The sequence below is a fragment of the Megascapheus bottae genome, chromosome 8 (assembly GCF_031878675.1).
Source record: "Megascapheus bottae isolate mThoBot1 chromosome 8, mThoBot2.hap1, whole genome shotgun sequence".
Taxonomy (NCBI): Eukaryota; Metazoa; Chordata; class Mammalia; order Rodentia; family Geomyidae; genus Megascapheus; species Megascapheus bottae.
In genome coordinates, this window is record NC_143516.1 from 5,823,004 (window position 1) to 5,847,350 (window position 24,347).

General features: G+C 45.2%; 1 protein-coding gene and 1 long non-coding RNA gene across 2 annotated transcripts; one reads left to right on the forward strand and one right to left on the reverse strand.

Moving 5' to 3' along the window:
- The first annotated feature begins 3,991 nt into the window (after positions 1 to 3,991).
- Positions 3,992 to 12,786, forward strand: Tagap (T cell activation RhoGTPase activating protein). The gene is made up of 9 exons (XM_090337887.1): positions 3,992 to 4,068; positions 4,160 to 4,213; positions 4,721 to 4,787; positions 6,198 to 6,364; positions 7,027 to 7,188; positions 7,679 to 7,788; positions 8,817 to 9,012; positions 9,828 to 9,942; positions 10,583 to 12,786. Exons 1-9 carry the CDS (start codon positions 4,042 to 4,044, stop codon positions 11,815 to 11,817), a joined length of 2,133 nt encoding a protein of 710 aa, XP_090194013.1. The 5' UTR covers positions 3,992 to 4,041; the 3' UTR covers positions 11,818 to 12,786.
- Positions 12,787 to 16,453: 3,667 nt separating this feature from the next.
- LOC150059478 (uncharacterized) lies at positions 16,454 to 23,143 on the reverse strand. The gene is made up of 4 exons (XR_016536453.1): positions 22,644 to 23,143; positions 19,212 to 19,303; positions 18,521 to 18,575; positions 16,454 to 17,193 (listed from the first exon to the last, which is right to left on the reverse strand). It is a non-coding gene; the product is annotated as an uncharacterized LOC150059478 (long non-coding RNA).
- Between the last annotated feature and the right edge of the window lie 1,204 nt (positions 23,144 to 24,347).

Genomic DNA, 24,347 nt, shown 5'->3' on the forward strand with positions numbered 1-24,347 from the left:
TCATGATCACAAAGATCTGAAAGCAAATTTGAAATATGTACACCCGCCACCACAGAAATGCGGGCATTTGAAGTACAGCAAATGATTCTGCCAGACCCAGTGACAGCGTGCACTGTTGGAGGGACCCTGTGGCTCCAGTAAGCCTTGGAGAAATCCGAGCAACCGTCACGCAGTAATGAGGGCTGAAACGGTCTGGAGAGCAGACCTTTTCTTGCCAGGACTGCACATTGACCTAAAAGGCTTTGGACTTCAGGCTTTGCTCTGGAGCAGATGGTGTGTCCGCATGTGGCCTCTCACTTTGGGCTTTCTGTGAGCCTCGGAGTTGTTGAACATCTCTTCCAGCTACATCCTCTCCCTCCCACCCCCCACCACACCCACACATAGACTTTGCCTAGAGGAGAGGCAGGCAATATGCTGCCACATACAAGAAATATAGTGCAGCAGGGATTTCCTGAATCCCAGGAGAGTGAGAACTGCTGCCCAGTTTGGCACAGGACTTCTCAAGACCACACAGCCATGGTTGATGCCCCAGCTTCCTCTGACCTGTAAGTTCTGATTCCCAAAGCGTCCCCCTCCTCAGCTTCCACACCAAAAGAACATGACACTGGGGACAGCAGGTGTCCCATCCTTTCTGGACAGAGACTCAGAACTGGATAAGCCTTTCTCCATGACAGAAGGTGAGGCTTTGGTTCCATGGAAGGCGAGAGGTGCAGGACAGCTATGGTCCTGTTCTCCCATCTACCTCGGGAAGTCCATGCCCTTGAGCTGAGTCGGCTGTCTCACGCTCACCCGAGGTCCCAGATCTAGAGCCACACACTTGCAGATGGTAAGGACAAGGACTGCAGGCAGAGGCTGTCCACTGTACCCACTGGTGCAAACTCCTCCTGCATCGTACAGAGGCCCTCTCAATGAAACAGGGGCTGCATAGGAAGATTTTCAGTGTCAGGAAGCACACAGTGAGATTCCAGCCTTCCCATTGCATCACACAGTCTTAGTAGGAAAATAATTATACTCCGGACCTACTATGTGACAAACACAAGGCCAGGAAAATCAAAGATGACCACTGGTCCCTGTTTTCTGCAACCAGAATAAAGGTTGGAACTACTACCACTGTGCAGGAGAGGAAGCTGGATCCAGTATGCACAAGTCCATTCTTAGAGGAGGTAGGGCCTGAGCTAGACCCTGGAGGAAACAGGACTCCACAAGGCAGGTGTCAGAGTGACCGCCTGCCATGTTGCTACTACAGTGATCCTGTTTATACGTACGCCTGCTACTATGTTTTATGGTAAATGTTGAAATGTCTTCTTTATGAGGAAGAAAATATAATCCCCAGCAACCATCAAATTTCACTTAGAAAGTTGAAAAGCTTTCAAACTGCTGAGTGCCATGGCTCATGCCTATAATCCTAGCTCTTCAGGAGGTGGAGAGTGGAAGGATGGAGGCTCTAGGCTGAAAGTTCACAAGACTTCGTCTCAAGCCATAGTGCTTGGTGCTGTGATGTGTACTTGACATCCCAGCTAAGTGAAGCCTAAATAGGAGGATCATATCCAGGCCAGCCTGTGATGAAAGTGAGATCCTATCTGGAAAACAATGAAGATAACAGTGCTTGAGGTGTGGCTAGGGGTCGAGTCCTTGCCTGGTGAGCCAAGGCTTTAAGTTCAAACCCCATTCTATCTGGGGGGGCAGGGGGGAAATCATATACCCAAAGGGAAATGACACTGACACTTGCTATTTTCAGCAGAGGCCATGCAATAACCGCCCAAAGCACAAGCAAGCCAGTGGGAAGGGATCTGGTGGCTGCATGGCCTCTACTGTATGAAAGCAATACAATTATGAATATGATTCAGTCCTGGAACTAAAAGTCAGCTGATGAATCAAGCTACATTATTTTAAAGCCTTGTCTTAAAGAATAACAACAGAGGGACTGGGAGTTTGGCCTAGTGGTAGAGTGCTTGCCTAGCAAGTACAAAGGCCTGGGTTTGATTCCTTGGTATCACATACATAGAAAAAAGCTGGAAGTGGTGCTGTGGCTCAAGTGGTAGAGCTCTAGCCTTGAGAAAAGTCCAAGGACAGTGCTTAGGCCCCGAGTTCAAGACCCAGGACTGGCAAAAAAAAAATAAAAAGAATAACAACAGAGCAAAGTGCACAGAAGTTTAGCAATAGCCTGGTCCAGAAGCACATCTTTACAAAACGCCCAGCTGCCCTCGGGAAGTCCCTCCCTCTATCCATTCCCTTTGGAAAACCTCTCCTGGATTTTACTGCAAAATCATAGATGGTGTGTGAGTGTGTGTGTGTGTGTGTGTGTGTGTGTGTGTGTACACGCGTGCACACACAGGTGGAAGTGTAAACCATAGTTGGTATACATCCTTCACTCAACATTGTACTGTGAGAGTGACAGAGGTTGTTCAGTGTTTGTGTCCATTCTTCTGTTGATTCAGAGTTGACATCTCTGGCCTCTTCTAGAAAAGAATTCTCTGAGACATAGTAGGGATCTTCAGGTGAAGTCTCGCTCATCCCTTTCCACTTTAAATTGGTCTAGCTGAACTGATGTGATACGTGCAGATAGATAGATAGATAGATAGATAGATAGATAGATAGATAGATAGATAGGCAGACAGATAGATAGATAGACAGATAATGTCTATGTACCATATATGATATAGCATATATATGTATATACATACACTACACTGATCATTCTGAGTAGGAACTCTGGGGAGAAGTTAATATGCTGACAACTAGCTCTCGTGTATTCTTTGGCTAAGTCCAAAGAAACTGACCTTGTTTTGGATGGTAGTCATTTCTCACAGGGAATCCGTACCTTGGGAGTCCCTTCTGGTCCATCATGATACTACCCTGCACACGGGGACCAGGACCACTGGCTGGTTCTGTATGATGGAGCAGATGGCGGTGCTGGAAGACAGGATACAAAAGACAGGAGGGGGTGACCTAAAAATCACCATCTTAGAGAAAATGAAATGATGCTTGTTCACAGAACGAGGCAATGTTGTACTCGCTCATCCCACCTCTGACATTAATCAGAGCCTTCGCTGTGTGCCACATGTCATCTTTTCCACCCCTAGAAATTTACAGAGCCTTTACTTTGAAGTGGGAGAAGGGGGGCAGGGGGTGGAGAGCCATCCGCTGCCTTAAAAGGAATGAGGAAGTGAGAGCCGTGTAGCCTCTGGCAGGCTCGGTCCTTGTGACAGCCCGTGGTGATGTTTCTTCCTGTCCCAGTAAGATTCTGAATTTCCACCTGCCCGCTCCACCCCGGCGCCTTATAACGCACAGCACGAGACACAAAATTCAGTCTCCTGCTCTCTGTGGGTGGGTTAGTAAGAGCAGAGTATCATGCTTTATTCTCCGTTTTCCACCCTCCAGAGAAGTAGAAAGGCGCTGTCTGAGAGAACTTCCAAGGGTAAGTGCTAAAAACCGGGAAATTCACTGAGTAGCAAGACAGGGGAAATGGGAACCAGAAGCAACAGAAAACAGGGAGCAAGGGACCATGGACCAGTGTTAGAAAGATGTGGTCAACACTGAACGCTTGACTGTATTCTCTGGCTGTAGGAACTCTGTAAATGTTATCTTTGGTGTATGTTCACCGTAAGCAACATCTGGGAATAAGTTCTGGTTTTTTCTTGTTTGGGTTAAGTGAGAAATGCAGTTCAGAGTATTTCATCCAAGGGTATTAAAAAAAGTGTTATAACTAAAAAAAATGTTAGTTTGTTATTGTAATTACTATTCAGATCATCCCTAGATGGGAATGTAATAACAACTAACAGAGTTTGGCTTGATAAAGTCATCTGGCTTGAAGAATTTAGAAATAGAAGAAGTAAATGTGTTTAGATCCTGTTCTTAGGAGCACATGGTGTTTGGTCAAACAGACCCATTTTTAAATGAAAACTTTTCTAATAGTTTCAAGCCCTGTTCTTTGGCAATCAACAGTGGCTCTCCTGCCTGACTCCTTCCTATGTGATTTGTTGTAGAAGGGATCAAAGGCTGAACGGCCTGGAATTTGCCCCCCGCGCACGTCCACCACCAATGAAGCTGATAGGCAGTTTGGATGCTGTACGTATGCCTTCTCTGTTGACTGCTTCATGCTTTCCACAGAAGAGCCAAAAGACATTTACTCACTATCTTCTGTTCTCCTCTCTTTTAGTCAAAAACACTAAATGCCCATACTATGGAGACGCTAATTGAATGTCAGTCAGAGGTAAGAATGTAATTTAGAAGCTTAACTTGCACCATGAAAAGATAGAAAACTTTCTGTTTCAATGGCATATTATTTGACTGGCTTATAGGAGTAGAAAATGAATCTGCTGAGTATAGAAAATTCAACACTTTAATTGGGATATTCTCAGATGACTATTAAGATTGTGAATTCCAAAAGCTACAGAAAAAAAAAATCAATGCTCTCTGTCCATTGGCTTTTAAGACTTAAAAAAAATCTGTGTATTATTTTCATTACCTTTAAGTAGCTGTATGAAGGGATTTCATTTAACACGTCAGGGTCTGAATACAATACATCTTGACTGATGTCACCCCTTCCACTGTCCTCTCTCCCACCCCCAATCATCCAGTGACCCCTCAGTTATCTCATATCACACTGAATACCATGACTGCATTCTGCCACCCCTTCTCTCTCCCTTCGTATCTGGTAGGGAATGGGGCTGGGATGGTTTCTTATATGACGTTCTTAACTGAAATAATTCTATTTCAGGGCGATATCAAAGCTCACCCCTTGTTGATGTCGTGCGAGAGTGAAGACAGCGTTTGCCAGCTGAGTGGTGAGTTTTGAAAATGTACTTCTTGGAAGTGGTGCTGTGGCTCAAGTGGTAGACTGCTAGGCTTGAGCTAAAGAGCGTAGGGACAGTGCCCAGACCTAGAGTTCAAGCCCCAAGACAGACCAAAAAAAAAAGTACTGCTCTTTCCTGTGAGTGCTACCAAACCACAGTGCCTTGCCAATCCAAGGAATTTTGTTTTTAAGTTCCGCTCAAGACCACAAAAGATTAACTCTTTACTGGCAGGGGAGCTCCAGTTCCTTAGGGAACAAGGGCTGTCAGGGCAAAGACGCTCTCTGCAGTCACCACCACCACCCCAGCTATGCAGGCTGGTAAATCTCCTGGCTATTTATGTTTGAGAATGAAACCCTGCATACATCTGGAATTAAAAAAAAAAACTACCCAGTACCTGTTCCATTTTCTTCCTTTTCTAGCAGAGACTGCATGTAAGCACCCATAAACCAGTTATGGCTGACCTCAAATCCCAAAGAACCAACCATGGTTCTTGTTTTTTTCATAATGCATCTCATTCTAGCATACCTCAGACTTGATCTTCTTTAAGTACCTAAGCAGATAAAGTGTCTTTACTAGAAATGAGACAGAAGGAGGGAAGGAACGGAAAAAGAAAGAGGAAGAAAGAGAAGGGAAGGATGGAGGAATGAAGGGAGAGAGGGAGGGAGGGCAGGAGGGGGAAGAAAACTTTGGAGAGACGATACCCTTTGCTCATGTCTCCTGCACTTGAGACAGATAACTGACTTGGCAAGTATAGTGGTTATTTCCAATGGCCAAGTCTAGCTTCAAGCCTTCCTGCAGCATGTTATTGGCCTAGGTAGGACCTAAAAGCCACAGGCTGGGAGGGACAAGGTGGCTGCACCTTGGACCATGTCCCTCCCTCTAGTGGCCATTTATGTGAGTGTGGCTGGGGATGGTGATGTTCGGCTTGCAAAGGGATCTTCCTTTGCAAGTTACTTCCTCTTTTTATGTTTTCTTTTCAAGGAAAGAAATTATACTAGTCTCCATTGTGCAGAAACTTTCTCTGAGGACCAAGATGTGAACCTAGTTTTTTGTTTTTTGTTTTTAACGACTCGTACTATTAAGTTGTGCTAATTTTCTTTAGCAAATCTCTGGGGTAGATAAAAACAGGAAGGGGGCAGCCTTTGAGGAACCCTGGCGTCACATGTTTAGAGGCTGGTTGCCTTGGTAACTGTGGTTGTTTTAGCGTTGGGTTTTCTAGATCAAGAGTCATGCCCTTCACTTTCAGGGTTTTTAAGAATTTTTTCTCCCCCCATCCTTTATGGTATATGCTAGATGACATTCATTATGTGGCCAACAATTCCATTTTCTTACCTTGATCTTTGTTTCATAGTATGGTATCGTGATCTGGCTTTTCTCTTTTTCTTGTTTTCTTGGCCACAGAAGTTAAGAAGAGAAAGAAAGTGCTATCCTGGCCCTTTCTCATGAGAAGGCTCTCCCCTTCATCAGATTTCTCTGGATCTTTGGAGCCAGAGTTGAAAGTGACACTGTTTGATCAACCCTTGTCAATTATCTGCGGTGAGAAGGACACACTCCCAGCACCCATTCAGGTGAGTGTGTGCTCACGCATCACCTCTCTGGTTTTCTGAGGATACTTAACTTCAGATGCCCTTGGGAAATCTGAATGTGATTCTCACACTGAACTTACTGGGACTGATCTTTAGAGTTCCCCACTCCCACTCTTAGAAGCAATGCTCAGACTCTCTGCCTGCTCACATCCTAAGAACCCACTGGGTTTGCTCATGAGCTCAGAGTGACAGTGCCTGGCTCATTCCTTAGACTTCACAGCTTTAACAAGGCTGAAAATGTGTAGGTTCTGCAAAACCAACAGGCAAAGGGGGAGTGGAGAGTTTATGTGATCAGGAACCCAAAGTGCCTCTGGAAATATCTGAAAGGAAGGAGGCCCAAAGCAATTTTGGAATGTGCAAGCTTAGAACTTTTACAATTTAACCCATAGAAGAATGAGAGGGAGAAGAGGGACAGTGAATCACAATGGACAGCTGACACCAGCCTCCCATAGTCTCCTTTAGAACATTTTTCTATGATAAAGAAAACTAGCTGTCACGGAGAGGGAATTGTGTGACAGTAAAGTCAGGACATCATTTTAATTCTCTTCCTCTAACCAATGCCTAGATGTTCATGAGTTAGCAGTGGCACAGTGTGTGTCTCCAAGCCATGGGTAACCACTCAGGTCCCTGCTGTGTCCCCACAGGACATTCTCACGATTCTCTGCCTAAAAGGCCCTTCAACAGAAGGGATATTCAGGAAAGCTGCAAGCGAAAAGGCCCGCAAGGAGCTGAAAGAGGAGCTCAACAGTGGTGGTGCCGTGGACCTGGACGCGCTCCCCGTGCACCTGCTGGCCGTGGTCTTCAAGGTAAGCTGGCCGCGGTGCATCCTCGGGTGGACACATCCTCAGGAAGTGAGGAATAGGCTCCGCTCCCTACCAGAACAAGTCAGCAGACCTGTCATTTAAATCTTTGCTTTGAGTTAAACCTTTTTAATTATTCATAATGAATACACCTAGATCAATGATCCCAGATTCCAACTGGAAAAGAGTATGTTAAGTTCCCCGAAATCTTGATGAGAAAGACAGTTTGTCCACCACCAAACCCATAGTCTTCTGAATCTGGTGCCTTAGATTCAGCTTTCTGGGAATGGTGCCTCTGACTATGCCTGACACGCCAAGTTGCTGAGACACAGTGCGACCTCAAGAGGTGTCCTCAGATTAGCCTAGTCCTGGAACAGAGCGGGGACGGGAATGGTCTGTGACAGGGCAAATGTGAGTAGGCTGTGCAGATGGAGCAAAGGCAAGACACCGCACAGCACATGTGGCAAAGAGGCCAAGTCTCTGGTTTGTCCTCCAGGACTTCCTTCGAGGTATCCCCCGGAAGCTGCTCTCCTGCGACCTGTTTGAGGACTGGATGGGCGCCCTGGAGCAGCAGGATGAGGAGGACAGAATTGAGGCCCTAAAGCAGTAAGTCCTCAAAGGCATCCCAGGAGGTCAGGCAGCCAAACGGAGCGGGAGTATCTGCAAAGCGCAGGGTTTGGGTTGTGCTCAGCCCTCGTCGGCCTGTGTCTGCGCACCCTGGCCGCTTCCCGTAGAACATCACCCCGTGGGATCTGGGAGGGTCTGTTTGTTTCATAAAAATCACACAGGACGCTCTATAGTCTTACAATGAACCAAAATGAGAACGCCGTAACAACAAATATAATAGGTAACTAAAACTGTCTACTGGAAATGTGATCTCTTAATGCCCAGAGAACCCTCAATGCCTAATTTTCTTTGGGGAGTGCTGGGGATTGAACCTAAGATTTCTAGCTCACTAGCTAAGTGCTCTACAACTTCAACCACAAACACCCCCAGAAAGCCCTTTAGAGAAGTCTAATTTTAAAATGTCAGCATCTCCACACATCCTAAGAAAACCTATCTATATGTTATAATTTTCCCTCATGGCTAGTGTCTACAATTTATCAAAGGGAAGACATCAGACTGTCCCAAAACAAACACAACCCTCTAAGATTATTACAACACATTTCTAGCCAGGTATGAAATATATCACGACAATAATTCACCTGACGGATAAAAGGATCTATGTATTCGAGTCCTACTTCATTTGTTTTTTTTTTTAAATGAGACATTTTTAAAAAGATCTAATTTATTATGGTCAGTCACCATAATGCCTTGACTGGTGTATTCTCCGTAGGTTCAGGGAAAAGCAAGAAATTTCATCTTGGGTTATTAAAAATAAAGCGTTTCTACACAGCTAAATGGATTAGCAGACCAAATGGCTTGGGAAATGTCAAGGTAAATGACTGATCCGATAGGAAGCCCTGGCGCCAAGCCGATCTTGTTCTGTGCCAGCCGCTGCTGGAAGCACCTGAATGAACTTGTGAATGCTAGTGTCTTCCTCATTTCAAAGGAAGTCTGGTTTGGAGGGGAACCTTTAACAGGCCCCGCAAAAGCCAGCCCCTGGAAAACTGACACCCCTGACTTTATTCCAGGGTTGCAGATCGGCTCTCCCGGCCCAACCTCCTTCTGCTCAAGCACCTGCTCTATGTGCTAAACCTGGTCAGCAAGAACGCCGAGGTGAGCAGGATGGACAGCAGCAACCTGGCCATCTGCGTCGGCCCCAACATGCTCGCCCTAGAGAATGACCAGCACTTGTCTTTCCAGGCCCAGAAAGCCTTGAACAATAAGGTGTGTGCTGCCTCTCCCTAAGAAACTTTCCCTGTGTGATCTCACTGTCTGCAAACGCCAACCAACAAACCACTTCTGATTCTCAAAGTGATTCAGGGGTCATGGTAAAAATCAACCACGCAAAATGTGTCCGTCAGGGTGCTACCGCCTCGGGCACACACGTTTATGCCTCTGTCACCTTAGCCTTCGAAAGACACGTGCAGTAGTCAGGACGCCACTACCCCCTCAGAGAGAAAAACTCTGTTTCAGCCTTCTGAGCGTCACACCATGTCAATCATATTTGAGGAAAGACCCACTTTACTAAAAGTGTTTAGTTACTTGGGAGGGGGTTCTCTTTATTTCTTCAATTAAAAACATACATTCCCAAAAGGCCAACTCATATCTAACTTTAATGTATATTATTGGTACTTAGTCTCATTAAGCTATTTACACTCACATAAAAATCTCTAAGTCTTGGGGAGCCGGGAGTTTGGCCTAGTGGTAGAGTGCTTGCCTAGCAAGCACGAAGACTTGGGTTCAATTACTCAGGACCACATACATAGAAAAAAAGCTGGAAGTGACGCTGTGGCTCAAGTGGTAGAGCTCTAGCCTTGAGAAAAGTCCAAGGACAGTGCTCAGGCCCTGAGTTCAAGCCCCGCAACTGACCAAAAAACAAAAACAACAACAAAAAAACCCTCTAAGTCTCATTTTGACACTTCCCCTCCCCCATTGGCCGCCTCCAACATATCCTCATTCTTTGTCCCCTCTGTAAAACAACAAAACTAGTCCTTAAGCTGACAACCTGTTTTTCTTCCCCCATTGTGGTACACCCGCAGGTTAAGACACTGGTGGAATTCCTCATTGACAACTGCTTTGAAATATTTGGGGAGAACATTCTGGCTCATTCCCGCATTACTTCTGACGACTCCCTGGATCACACCGACAGTTCAGGTATGGAAGATGCTGTTGTAGCGTTGTGTCTATGTGCCTGCTGGTGATGTTACTACCTGTGGTATTTGAAGCACAAGTCACCTTCACCAACCACAGACAGGTGAGACTCACCTCTGTAGGGAGTCATTAAACATGCAGGAAGTCACTGCTCTCAGATTTCCCCTCAACACCCTCTCTTACTACAAAGCAGCGTTTGGCATCTGTCTGGAACTTTGCCTTTCTATCCTAAGTCACAACTAACTACCACATAACCATCAGCTATGAAGCAGGGCAATAGAATATGAGTTTAGTAAGATGGAAATTGCCATAATAAGAGTATCCAAATGATCAGGTTTAAAGCATAAATATTCAATCCATGCTGGGGCTGCCACTCTGTTCTTCTCTTTCCCTGCCCTCCTCTTCCTCCTTCCTCTCTCTTTCCCTCCCTCCCCTTCTTCCCTTCCTCGCCTAGTTGTTCATCCATTTCTTTTTCCTCTCCTGATCACAAAATAAATACAGAGAGTAGAATTCTGATGCTGTAGATTTCTTTTTTATATCAAGCCCCGTAGCATTTGAATGACTGGTATGAATAGGTGCCTGTAATAAAATGCTTCTAAGAGAAATGGACCCCAAACCTCAATGGCTCCTTTCCCCTCCCCAGATGTGTCCATGCTGCAGAATGACTCCGCCTACGACAGCAATGACCCTGATGTGGAGACGAACAGTGCGGTCAGCCCTCCAGGCTGTGCCATGGGCTCTCCCAGCAGGCCCAGCCCAGTGCTCACCGCCATGACTGCTGGCTCGGACAGCAGGGGCCCACAAGACTCTGGTGGATTAAGCCCAGAGCCCATTATTAGCACAGTAGCCAGGCTGAAAAGGGCCATCAGCCAGCAGGACAGGAGCTTCTCAGAGCCCAGCATGTCGTCCTCACAGGAGTGCCTTGAGAGCCGGATGACAAACCGAAAGCTAACAAAAAGCCAAGATGACTTCACCAAGCCCCGGGCCGACTCTCATTTTGAAAGCAAGAAGGCAGAAGATCCATTTCCAAAAGAAGACAAACCTAAGAGACCTGCAGACCTGAAGCTCAAGAACTTGAGCCCAGGTTTGGCAGTCCCACAGGGACTGGCACCCAAAGCCTTCTCCAGCGGCTCCCTGGATGGGTCCTCTGACAGCTCACCTGTACCTTCTCCTTCGCGTCCCAAAAGAAACTTCTTCAGCAGACATCAGTCTTTCACTACAAAGAATGAAAAAGGCAAGCCCAACAGAGAAATTAAAAAGCACTCCATGTCATTTTCCTTGGCTTCTCATAAAAAAGTCCTGCCCAGCTTTGAGGCTGGGAAACCCAAAGACATAAGCAGAGACCAAGTCAAGAGAGGGTGGAGGAAAGAAAGCCAGCTTGCTGGCCGAATCGTCCAGGAAAACCAGTCTGCCGTCCACAGCCAAGCAGCTCTCGGCCCCAGCTCACCCTCCTGGGCCATCACTGTGGATGATGTGTTCCAGCCAGCTGACAGGGGGAGTCCTGGCAGCCCCCCATCTTACCAAGAGGCCATTCAGCTCCAGGCCTCTGGATTCATAGCCTACGGAAGCCAGACAGTTGGAAGTATGAGAGCCAGAATGCTCAGCCAGGACTCCAAGCTGCCATCTCTTCCCCGCGTGGAGGACATCTTCAGTGAAGGGACACTTGGTGATCACACACCATCTCCCATGACTGAGCACTGGAAGCAGAGCCGGACTGTCAGTATCTCTGTTGAAACTCAAGCCGGGCCTGAATTCTACCAACGGAGGACCAGACCAGAGGCTCTGCAGAAAGATAAGCAGGACTCTCTCAGGCAACGATGTAGCCAGCTGATCTTCGATGCTGACCAGCTCCAATATGCTAAAGAATCCTACATTTAGAACCAGAGGTTTGGACCACAGCTGGCCTGTGGAATGTGTACATAGAGGACTGCAAGAGCTGCTTGTAGACCGCTCTCGAAAAAGTCATGAATAAGCTCTCGTAGAAGGTTGGGTGGAACCCTCCTGTGCAAGGATCACTCCACAGGGTGCACAGCTGGCGTGTGTGTACCTGGATCTGTGCAATATCCAGCGAATGTATACAATGTATTATAGAGCAGGTGTATGTGCCGGGGACGTCTGCATGAATCCTTGTCCGTATGTGTTTGTGTACATTCAGTGACTTGTTCTTTTTCCCTTAGGGTACATTTCTATTGGTCAGTGCTTCTAAAATCACCTTTGTCTTTTTGTTAGTATTGCGTCAAATGCCATGCAAGTTTTCACATTCTCCATGAACTGTACTTAGGGAACAGTACCTATAACTCTGATATTAATTTAATCTAGAAAGCAAACTTGTAATAACTAGTCATCACAGTAGAAGAAAGAAAGAGACTGCAAGCCATGCAGTTTGGTATCTGGAGTTGTCCAAGGCAATTAGAAAAGAAAACAAAATGAAAATTATTTTTAAATACTTAAATATCTCCTTGCAGTCATGTCGTTGGTGAGTGGAGGAGAGGAAATGGATTACAACTATGTTAACTCATTTAGAGCACTGTGTGTGTTTCTAGTCTAGAAGGCAGCAGTGTGGGGATCAATGGTTTTATATGCAGTGGGAGTCCTATGTAAAGCTTCAATGTAATTTCACTACAATAAATTGCCTTCCTTATTTGAAGGGAAAAAAAAACAAATCACTATTTATATGTTTCCTTCCCCTCCCCTAGCCTAATAGAAATCTACCAAGAAAATCATTTGTGTGTTGGTTCATTTAACAAACATTGATGGACTATATACCCATTATTTCAGGCCACTTGACAAGCCTGGGGGTCTTGTGTCTAGGAAACATGATCCCTGTCCCCAGGAATTTGAAAAAGAAAAAAAAAACACTTTAAGCCATTTTTCAACAAGCATTTAAGGGCCCAAAAAATTTACTATGTAAAAACAGGATAATAACACCTACCTTACATACTCCCATTTTTAGAGCTAAACTTTTCTGTGCTTTTTCTCATTACTATGATCTTCCATTTGCCTATTACCAACATAATGATCAAATGTTTGTCATATATTAGAACTTTACTACTAGTGATTCTGATATTACAAGTACTAGATTATTTTGCCAATCCTGGAGCTCACTGTCTGGACACTGTCCTTGGATATTTTTTGCTCAAGGCTAGCGCTCTGCCACTTGAGCCACAGTGCCACTTCCGGCTTTCTCTGAGTATGTGGTATTGAGGAATCGAACCCAGGGCTTCATGCATGCTAGGCAAGCACTCTACCACTAGGCTATGCTCCCGGTCCCATCCCTTAATCAATTTCTATACACCATTGTGTATGCTTTCAGTCTGTTACTGAAACATTTGTGTTTGTGAAATGTTTGTGCTGGCTAGCTATCAGATGAAGACCTGACTCACTATCAGATGTGATTTATTAATAATCCAGTTAACCGTGTTGTAAACTGGATTGCTCATGGTACATGACCAGACCTAATGTTTAAAAATTCTCTAGGAAGCACCAATAATACATTTCAAGGGGCAGGCCTTCTCCTTCTCATTTGTAACTGAAGAAAAGCAATGCGTCCAAGACTTGAACACACTGTGCAGTTTTAGCACCTACCATATACCAGGAAGCTTGCTTTCCAGTTTGTTCAGATTTTATCCTGTTATTGGCGGGAGGTTGGCCTGTTTCCTGCCAATCAGCTGTGAACTGGAAGTGTGTAGTTAAGAACCCTCCGCCATGGACTGGTGCTCTAGCCTCTGGACAGGCTTATTAAAGGGATAAAACACAATCACATGTAGGAAAGCTGGCATGGTAAGTATATTATCAAGCGCATACTGAGGCATATGTAGAATGTTCTCAAAATGAAAATATGTCCTCGAGGACAATACTTAAATGCATACTTCAATGTCAAGGAACCAGGAACATTTGAAGTGAGGATCTTAACGACAGGTGAGCCATCTGATCCCTCCATAGATGACAGCAATTAGTGTTATCCATAAAAGTATAGGGTTTTCATTCCACTGGAACTGCAAAAGGTACAGTATAGCACATACACAGTTCCTAAGAATAAAGTGTGTGTGTGTGTGTGTGTGGTGCACGCACATGTGATCGCATGCACATATGCTGGTACTGGGGCATAAACTCAGGGCCTTGTGCTCTTGCTTGGATTTTTCACTTAAGGGAGGGTACTCTACCATTTGGGCCATACCTCACTTCTTGCATTTTGCTGGTTACTTAAAGATAAGAGCCTCACAGACCCTATTATCCAGGCTGGCTTTGAACGACAATCCTCAGATCTCAGCTTCCTGAGTACCTACAATTTCAGGCATGAACCACCAGGACTAGACTAAAAATAACTTCATATGACAATACTCTCGCATGTAAATCCTTTGAAAATAGAAAATACCCACAGATATTAGGGTACACTGAAATGCATATAATTTAAATGCAGTAGTCTTAATTTGGGGGATTTTTAATTGTAAGGAATGTTTTATAACTCTTTGAAGGATGTGGATTGTCTATTAACAAAGGGTACAGGTCCAGTCTATGAAACTGGGCCCCAAAGAAGATGCCCTTTCAAGTTACTGGGTTGATGTTGCTAAATCTAGCCAATCTTAGCTAAAAATTTTCATTTGTTTGCATTATCTTTAAACATGTTAAGTTTCAAGTCAGATCTGTGAACAGGTATCTCTATCCTCACAGAAAAGACAGTAATTTTCTAAAATTTCCAGTCATTCCTCAAGCTTGAAGAATTAGAAAGCAGGCAGGTTTTAAACTACAGTTAAGTAGTCCCAGCTTATTGTCCCCGGTGCTTAGGCTTGAAAAATATCTTCATTTTTAACACCCTCATCCCCATTGTCTTTTCTGTGCGGCTTGCAGTGCAGGACAAAGATTAGAAGCCTCACCTCTGAACTCCACATTCACCATGCTTCCCAAATTCTCGATCCTTGGGCCTGACCTTTCAGACTTCCCACTTGAGGACATCTTTTTGCTCTTTGAGTCCCTGCCACTCCTCCCTGCTGTGGCTTCTTCACAGGCTGCAACAGAGCATGGTTAGTGAGCCCTCTCTCTGCAGCCCTTGGCACCAAGGGCCCCTGGTGAAGCAGCTGTCACCACAGTGCAGCTACACACATGAGCAAAGCCTCTGCACACCTATGCCTTGCTCTGCCTAGACCCCTGCCCGGAATGTCAGCACCTCTGTGCTACCTTCCCACTTCTCAACCACATGAAACCCTATCTCAAAAGCCCCCAAAGCTCTCACTGGCCCTCTCCCCGCCCTTCCTCTGTCAAACCCCCACATTTAATGTCCTCGGGGCTTTCTTGTTCTCTTCCATTAACAGGCTAGAAATTCTTTGAGCATGTCTTTCTTCCTTGTAGTCGCAGTACAAAAACATTCCTGGCACATATAAATGTTCACTATGTACTTGTTAAGTTACTGAAAGAACGAACAAATAAATACACATATGCTCTTTAATTCAATTAAGAAAAATATGACAGTGATTCTCTACACATAATTCTACTTATATCACAGCTTCATATAAAACTCTCTGAACCAAGCCAGGCTTCAGGAGCTTGTGGCTGTGATCCTAGCTACTCAGGAGGCAGAGCTCTGGAGGATCATAGTTCAAAGCCAACATAGACAGAGAAGTTCTCTAGATTCTATCTGAAAATAACTCGCAGAAGAGGAAGGTCTAGAGGCAATTCTGAAGTGGTAGAGCACCAGCCCACCAAATGTAAGTCACTGCACTGAAAATTCCTGAACTAGCATTTTTCTCCCACGAGGTTCATTCGCCTGCTTTCTATGACAAACTTCACTGAAGACTTCTTAATGTAACATTTTCTGCGGTATCCTTCTTTTCTAGATTCCACTCTCCTTTGATACCGGTTTAGGCCTCATCTTCTATGTTAAGCTTTTCCTTCATGATTTAAGTCAGGTACCATAATCACATGAAATGACATCTTTTTATTTTAAGTTCACTACTCATTCACCTAATCCTCACACCAACATCCTGAGGTGAATACGACTGCGTGTGCTTTGGTAGATGAGATGAAGTAAATTCCCAACATCAGCCAGCTAAGGAGAGATGAAGACACTGTGGGTAAAGGAAAAGCACCCTTCCCTCCCTGCCTGCGTGGGGTGCGTGGGCAGTGCTCCAGGCAGGATTCTGGTTTGTGCTTTCTATGAATATATCTTGTTAACTTCCTAGGCCGCGTGAAACGTTTTTTAAACCACAAAATAGTCCCATCAAAATGACTAAAGCTTTGGCTTGATTGGAAATAAAGGCAAACCCCCTAGCTTTCTGGCCAAATATCTTATATGTCTTGTGTTTTCCAACTGTGAAATACAAAAGCATGAGAAAGCAGAAGGTGGAGGTGGGGATTATACCAAGGAATGAAATCATAGAAGAAATGAAATGAAATCAAAGAAAATACATTCGGATCTCAGATGCTGTGACAAAAACAACTCTCATTTTCAAGAATAGGAAGGGCTATGGGTTTTTTTCTATCTTCTTACAAGAAATTTCCACCCATTGGCTTTAAATTTTACTTTTTATTAAAAAAAACACAGCATGTTTTTGTGTTGAAAACTTCCTAAGAAAATGAGAGCCACTTGCTCATATTCTGAATCATGCTTTTGTTCTGACTGGCTGAACAACTTACTTCATCCAAGGCTTACTAGATAGAGTCACCAAAACCTTTTAGATCAAAAGGGAACCAGTTGTAAATACCTTCTCTGATTCTCTGTAGGAAATGGAAAAACAGCCTGCAGTGCTGAGAATTAACATCAGATTCACATCACCACTGAGTAGAAAGAAGGTTGATTTGAGAACAAGTTCTTTGGGTCAGGTTTTAAGTCACTGATGTTTCTTTATTCTATTCTGTGTCTCTTACAAGGAAAACAAAAGCAAAGAAAGCTGACAAATACAAATTCAGTCATGCATACAAATATTTATCTAGAATGTGAAACAAACACAAATTATAAACTTTGTAAAACTGAAAAATAAAATCTTGCCCCCAAATCACATCTTTTGATTAAATGTCTGACATATTTCTCTATGTTCTTTTTGGGGAAGAGGGGGTACATTTTCCACTGTATATCTTTTTAAGCCTCTTCTACCTAACAGTGTTTTGAAATATTTTCTATAGGAAGAATATCAGTTTAATTTTAGTTCAGTTTTAAAAATTGGGGTCCCCTTTAACACTAACAGTTGAGAATGACTTGTTTCTGCTTTTTCAGGTCCTTATCAGGGATATAAAGTTTGGAATGTTGTCAGATTGTAAAACCTGTAAAAAAAAAAAAGAAAGAAAGAAAGAAAGAAATACCATTAGACTACCTTCTAGCTCAATCAGTGTCCAATCCTGTTCTTCTCAGAGCATTTTAAGGTTAGATTGGGGGTTTGAGGCTAGTGCAGGCAAAATGTTAGCAAGACCCCATCTCAAGAAGTATGTTGTAAGAGCCTATTTTTAAAATAACTGAAGCAAAAAAAAAGCTCAAGTAAGTAGAACACCTACAGAGAAAGCACAACGCTCTAGCATGCATGAAGCCCTGGGTTCGATTCCTCTGAATCACATACACAGAAAAGACTGGAAGTGATTCAGTGGCTCAAGTGGTAAAGCGCTAACCTTGAACGCCCAAGGACAGTGCTCAGGCCCTGAGTCCAGGGTCTGGCAGAAAAAAGAAAAGAAAGAAAGAAAGCACAAGGCTCTGAGTTCAAACTCCAGGACTGCCCCAAAATTGTAATTCCTAAGCTAATGGTATCAGGTCATGAGGCAAAGCTCTCCCGGATGGGATTAGCATCCTATGAAAGAGATCCCAGAATGAGTCCCAGCCTCTGCTGCCAGACAAGGACATATTGAGGAGGCACTTTGTATATAAGTCAGAAAAGCCATCTTCCCCCAACACTGAATCTGATTTTGGAAGTCCAGCCTCTAAAAATGTGAGGAATAAATTTCGGTTGTTTGTAAGCCACACAATGTTGTAATATTTTATGATAGTAGCCCAAAAGGCTTAAGGCTGAAGCTGTTAATTATATCCATCCATAGGTCAACTTCCCCTTCGCCTCGCCTCCAAAGGACCCCAGTGACCCTCACTCCAACAGAAGGGAGGTCAGCAAGGAAAGAAACAGCCGTCTTAAGGGACTGTGGTTTAAATGCTGCCTGAAAACTTTGCAAAATGGCATAACCATGTGATTCCACATGGACCCCTCCCTGAGGCTCAGCCTGGCGCTAGGTGAGCAAGCCGCCTCCACTCCCCCCGGCTCTTTATGCCCTCAGTTTTCCACTAACAACCAGTGGGAAGAATGTGTATCTTATAGAACTTAAGTCATCCAGCACCACTTTCATAGGAAATGTGTGGCCATCACTGATGTTCGTGAAATCCATGGTAGAAAAACAGGCAGCCAGCAGCAGGCTCTGGGTTAGTGCTTCTGTGTAGGCTCATTTACGTCCCAGAGCAACCCCGCGAAGGCTTCCCTCCCGTATGTAGGCACGGTAAGGCCCAGGCCTTCTGGCGGCTTGGTCTGCTTTCCTTTTCTCATCCCCAAAAAAGTCACCCACAATCATTAAGAAAAACATTTAAATAAGCAGACACAGAGGAAACAAAGCAAATTACCTCCCATCACATTATCCAGGTACAATCATCACAAGATTCTGATGTATTTCCACATCTGACAGGACAAAGGTTGAAAGCAGTAAATTAAATAAAACCTATTTCTTTCATTACTAAAGGAACGTGTAGTCCCTTGTCAAAAATATGAGAAATATTGAAAGGAATAAAAAAATTCAAAAGCTATTTGTATTCCCTTGTGAGAGCTTCTGTAACAGAGGACCATAGATGGTGGCTGGTGCCTGGAGGCAGACGTCCAAGGCCAGAGGAACTGGCAGGGTCTGTTGGTTCCTACTGAGGACATGAGAGAAGAGCCTGTTCCACGCTGCTCATAGCTTCTGGTGGCTTGCAGACAATCGCTGGCATCATGGGGCCATAAAAGCATGAGCCAGATCACTCAAGTACCATTCAGTGAACACAAGAATTCCAGATGCTTCTAGTTCCCAGCAATCCATCGTCCCTAACTTGAACTTACCAACCTGAGGTCCTAGATATGAGTACCACAAAACAGTTATTGGTTCAGTTTTGGTGTCAGCTTGACTAGGCCATAGGCACCCAGACATTTGTACAAACACTATTTTGGATGCATTGATGGATGAAATTAATATTTAAATCAGTGGCTAAAGCACATCGGCCTCTCCAATGCACATGGAACTCAGCCAGTCTACTAAGGCTGAATAGAACAAAAGTTACTTACCCCATCACTGGTCCTGGCTCAGAATGGAACTTCAGATTCAGCTTTCCTGCATCTCCAAGCTTTTCAATGCAGAGCATGGGACTTCTCAGCCTCTAGAAGAGAGATATACCAATTACTTATAATAATCACATGTGAACACTATTGGTTCTGCTCTTCTAGAGAGCTCTCAGAGTTCATTTAAAATAATTCTGGGGTAAGACACAGCAAAAATAACGGCAAGGGATAGGATTCTTGGACTTCTGTGACCGTAAATCTCTTACTGCATTGAGTCATGATTGTCTTAGATCAAAAGGAAATTACAGACTTATCTGATTCTGAGATTCTTCTTCAAGAAATAGTTACATTCCATTTCTAACCAACTGTATTCAGTGTACACAGGGAACATGTGGAGAACAAGCAGAAGTACTGACATTCACAAGTGCCAGGTGGAAGACAACAGAAAGTTAGGCTCACAGGCTCAGTGGCTGCTAACAGATGCTTTACCAGCCTTGGCCAACTAGAATGGAAACCACAGCAATGGCAGAGTGTCAAGAATGCAGAACGGTGTGTGAGACTGCTTATGTGAACCAAGTCATGCTGGGTCCCTCCCACCTTGGCCACAATTCCAACTTCAAACCAGGATTTTTTTTTTGCCAGTCCTGGGCTTAAGCTCAGGGCCTGAGCACTGTCCTTGGATTTTTCTCAATGCTAGAGCTCTACCACTTGAGCCTCAGCACCACTTCCGGCTTTTTCTAAGTATGTGGTACCAAGGAATCGAACCCGGGTCTTCATGCATGCTAGGCAAGCACTCTACCACGAGGCCAAACTCCCGGCCCCAAACCAGGACTTTTTAAACCAGGATTCCCCACACCTGACTTTCAAAAGAATTCCAGGGATGAAGACAGATAATTTCAGCAAGCGTCCTTGAGTGTACTTTTCACACTCTGGTTATGTCCTATATGTTTCTTATTAAAATGTTTGAGGCTATTCATAAACAGTCATACATATAATGAAGCACAGTCAACCAATGTTAACAGTATTTTCAGGTGTCAGGTAAACTATATGGAAGCACAGAGTGGCTAATCCTAAACTATTGGGTAAGCGCACCAGCACTCCCTTGTGGCAGGCAGGAGACTTAGCCACCACAGAACCTCCATTTTCTGGATACCCATGTAACCTCAGTTCTAGGAGGAGAGACCCCATACAGTCAGGGTAAGCAAGTTCAAAGAAACTTCCTCCAGCTTCCTGCTAAGGGAATCCAGCTGAGGAGAATTAATTTTTCAGATGAGACCTCACAGATAATTAGAGTGAAGAATGATTAATAAAATGCATAAACGGAAAAAACATTGATAGCTCTATATGAGTTTCATTGCAAGCAATTAGCATTTGGGAGTTTAAAAGAACATAAGCATCATAATGCTGTAATATATGTACCTATACATATATGTATATTTATATTATATATTCCTAAAGGGCTATGTAGAACTCAAAGGTTTTATGTATTCCAGAGCACCTGATTTTTTTAGCTGAAGGTTGTGTTAACTGATGATGGCGTTCATGAATTCACACTTCATAAAATGAGGTAATTTTATAACAAGCAACTCAACCTTAGTCTACCTGGTTATCACTGTAACCTGTAGGATACTGGCACATAGATATTGGCCTGTGGTCTCCTGCAATCTTCATAATATTTTAATGTTCTCCATGCAGTACAGGAAGCAAATTGGGGCCAAACAGAACAAAGGCACCAGGTAGACAAAAGCAAAGAGGAATGCAGGAAGACACACAAAGCCCTGATTCAGTTTGGACTCCAGTGATGCTTGCATCTCAAGCACAGTGCTGCTGTGCCTGAAGACACCCGAATGCCCCCTAAAATTCTTAGGCCAGCAAGGTCAAAGTGGATTCTCAGCATGAGAAACTGTAAATTCTCACTAATACAACTTTGTGCATACTACCTAAATTGCTATAGAGATGGGCATAAATGATATTTATCAAGTTCTTAAAAATCTTATAATTACATAGCATTTTGTAACTTGCCGAACAGTTATACCCATTATCACTCTAAGGCACAGAAATAGTTGAAACCAATAAGGAGCATTTATTGTATCTGGTTTTAACCTAACAACAAAAAAATAAGTTGAATGTTGTATGTGGTCAAACAAGTGAGAAAGAATCTAGAGTTGACCTCAAGTCCAGAACCTCAGTCTGTGGGTTGCTAGACATCAATGAACCACTTCACATCTATTCTCCTTTCTCAAGTGGACTCCACCCTAGCTTTTGAGATATAACTGGATAATATAACTAACTTCCAATTGACCTATTGTGTGTGTGTGTGTGTGTGTGTGTGTGTGTGTGTTCAAACAGCATTCCTTTAATACAACATGTGCTTATGTTACAATTACTTAACAAAGACAGTAAATAGTGGCACCTTGTGGCAAGGCACTTAATTACATGCCATTCATTTTCATTTGAGAGATGTGTCCAAAGATCTTATGTACTTCACTAAGAAGATAATAGCAAAACTCTTGGAAAGAATAACCTATGCTTTCAGACTAACGCAATTTGTCCTTGGTAATTTTATATGGAGTCAAGCTGCCCCATCTCAGAGAAACTGGTGTGACTGTCAAGTTCACAGAAAACTTTCCTGTTGGTAAACACCATGGTTACTTCTCAATCTACACCTTCCTTAACCTCTCAGGATATTTGACCATGTTAGCCTTTGGTTCAGTAACACAGTTTCTCTTCTACCTTTAAAGCATTTGAAGCCCTCTAATGTCTTGGGAGTACCAATTTTCTCTCTTTATCCCAACCATTCCATGGAACTCCATGCTCAAATAGCTAGCCTGCCAACTGATGTGTGCTTTTGGATACCCAATGCCACCTCAAAATCAATGTCTAAAACAGAACTGTTAAGCTGGGTGCAATGGCTCACGCCTGTAATCCTAGCTACTTGGGAGGCTGAGATCTGAGGATCATGGTTCAAAGCCAGCCCAGGCACTAAAGAATGTGAGACTCTTATCTTCAGTTAACCACTAGAAAATCAGAAGTGGGGTTGTGGTTCAAGGGTAGGTCAGTAGCCTTGAGCTGAAGAGCTCAGGGACAGCGCCCAGCCCTATGACACACTCTCTCTCTCTCTCTCTCTCTCTCTCTCTCTCTCTCTCTCTCTCTCTGTCACACACACACACACACACACACACACACACACACACACAAGCACCCAGAACCGTTAATTTTCTGCTTCTTCCAACAGTTGACTGCAGCTCAGTTAGTGACAGGATTATTGTCTTTTTACCCCAGCCCTTAATTCAGTGGCCATACTGTCTCCTTCTATTCTTCATCCCCTCAACCAATCCAAGAATAACCTAAATTCACTCTCCAAAATATCCCATATTCCCCTTCTTTCCATTTCTACTCAAGCTAACTCAAGCCACATCCCCTAAGTTACTGCAATACCTTCTTATCTAGTGTCTCATTCTCCATCTCACAACCCATTCTTCACATGTGAACTCCAGAGCAGCCAGCTCCTTGCTACCACCGCTGCTTTCTCAGAGACAGTGCCTTCCTCCTAGCCACCACCTCAACCTGGACGTCTCTCTCTCCAGACTCCACGTGGCTCACTCTTCTAAATATTACCTTCTTAGGCCTTTTCTGCCAGTTGAGCAAAAGCCGCTGCTCAAGGCTCCCAACTCTAAGACCTTACATTGACTCCATCGTACATCTCACTAGTCCCTAAATTTTTTCTTGTTTTTCATTTCAGGCTTTTCTATCATTTGCTTCCTACACTGAAATCCAATCTTTGACTATCTCTAGGTCTTACAAGAGCGCCTGGTATGGTATGTAAACAAGAGCCATATAATGTGTGATTGTTTTTCTTAATGTACTATGTTAGCTCTCATCTCTTTTGTTGTCCCTTGGTTATCTCATATTGTTTCAGTATCTTACCTTGTTATCCGGTACATTGTATATATGTTTATTTGAAATAGGATGGGGGGGGAAACAAGATGAGGGGAGGGGTGGGAGGAGGGAAATGAGAACAAAAACATGAGAAGGGGTATCAATGTTTGTGAAGAAATGCACCGTCTCTCTGGCGAATACAATGTAACCCTTCCATTAGTTACAATAAAAAAAAAGAAGAAAAAAAAGAGTGCCTGGCATGAGAAAGTTGCAGTCAGCTCAACTCAGTCGTGGGTGTGCCCTGTTCGCTGGCATTCTCCTATCCGTACTTAAGAACATTTTGAAGCCACGGCCATCCAGTCACTTTCCCATAACTGCAAGGAAAAGATGCTGCCTCTTCTTTTCCTTGGGTACACAAGCGGTCCCACCCTCAAGCTCAGGGCCTCCCAGGACGGTCCAAGCGTCAACAGTCCGGCTGGGGACTATGTAAACCCGCAGAGACGGAGCAGAGCGGTCAAGGCAGAGGCTGTCCAACTCAGCCCCACATTTTTGTGTCCCTGGGGCAGCCCTAGTCGACCTGGACCCGGGGCCCGCGGGGGAGGCCCTGCCCGGACCTGGACCTGGACCCCGGGGGTCAGCGGGGGAGGCCCTGCCCGGACCTGGACCCCGGGCCCGCGGGGGAGGCCCTGCCCGGACCTGGACCCCGGGCCCGCGGGGGAGGCCCTGCCCGGACCTGGACCTGGACCCGGGGCCGGCAGGGGAGGCCCTGCTCCGACCTGGACCTGGACCCCGGGCCCGCGGGGGAGGCCCTGCCCGGACCTGGACCCCGGGCCCGCGGGGGAGGCCCTGCCCGGACCTGGACCTGGACCCGGGGCCCGCGGGGGAGGCCCTGCCCGGACCTGGACCTGGACCACGGGCCCGCGGGGGAGGCCCTGCCCGGACCTGGACCCCGGGCCCGCGGGGGAGGCCCTGCCCGGACCCGGACCTGGACCTGGACCCGGGGCCGGCAGGGGAGGCCCTGCTCCGACCTGGACCTGGACCCCGGGCCCGCGGGGGAGGCCCTGCCCGGACCTGGACCCCGGGCCCGCGGGGGAGGCCCTGCCCGGACCTGGACCTGGACCCGGGGCCCGCGGGGGAGGCCCTGCCCGGACCTGGACCTGGACCACGGGCCCGCGGGGGAGGCCCTGCCCGGACCTGGACCTGGACCACGGGCCCGCGGGGGAGGTCCTACCTGGACCTGGACCTGGACCCGGGGCCGGCAGG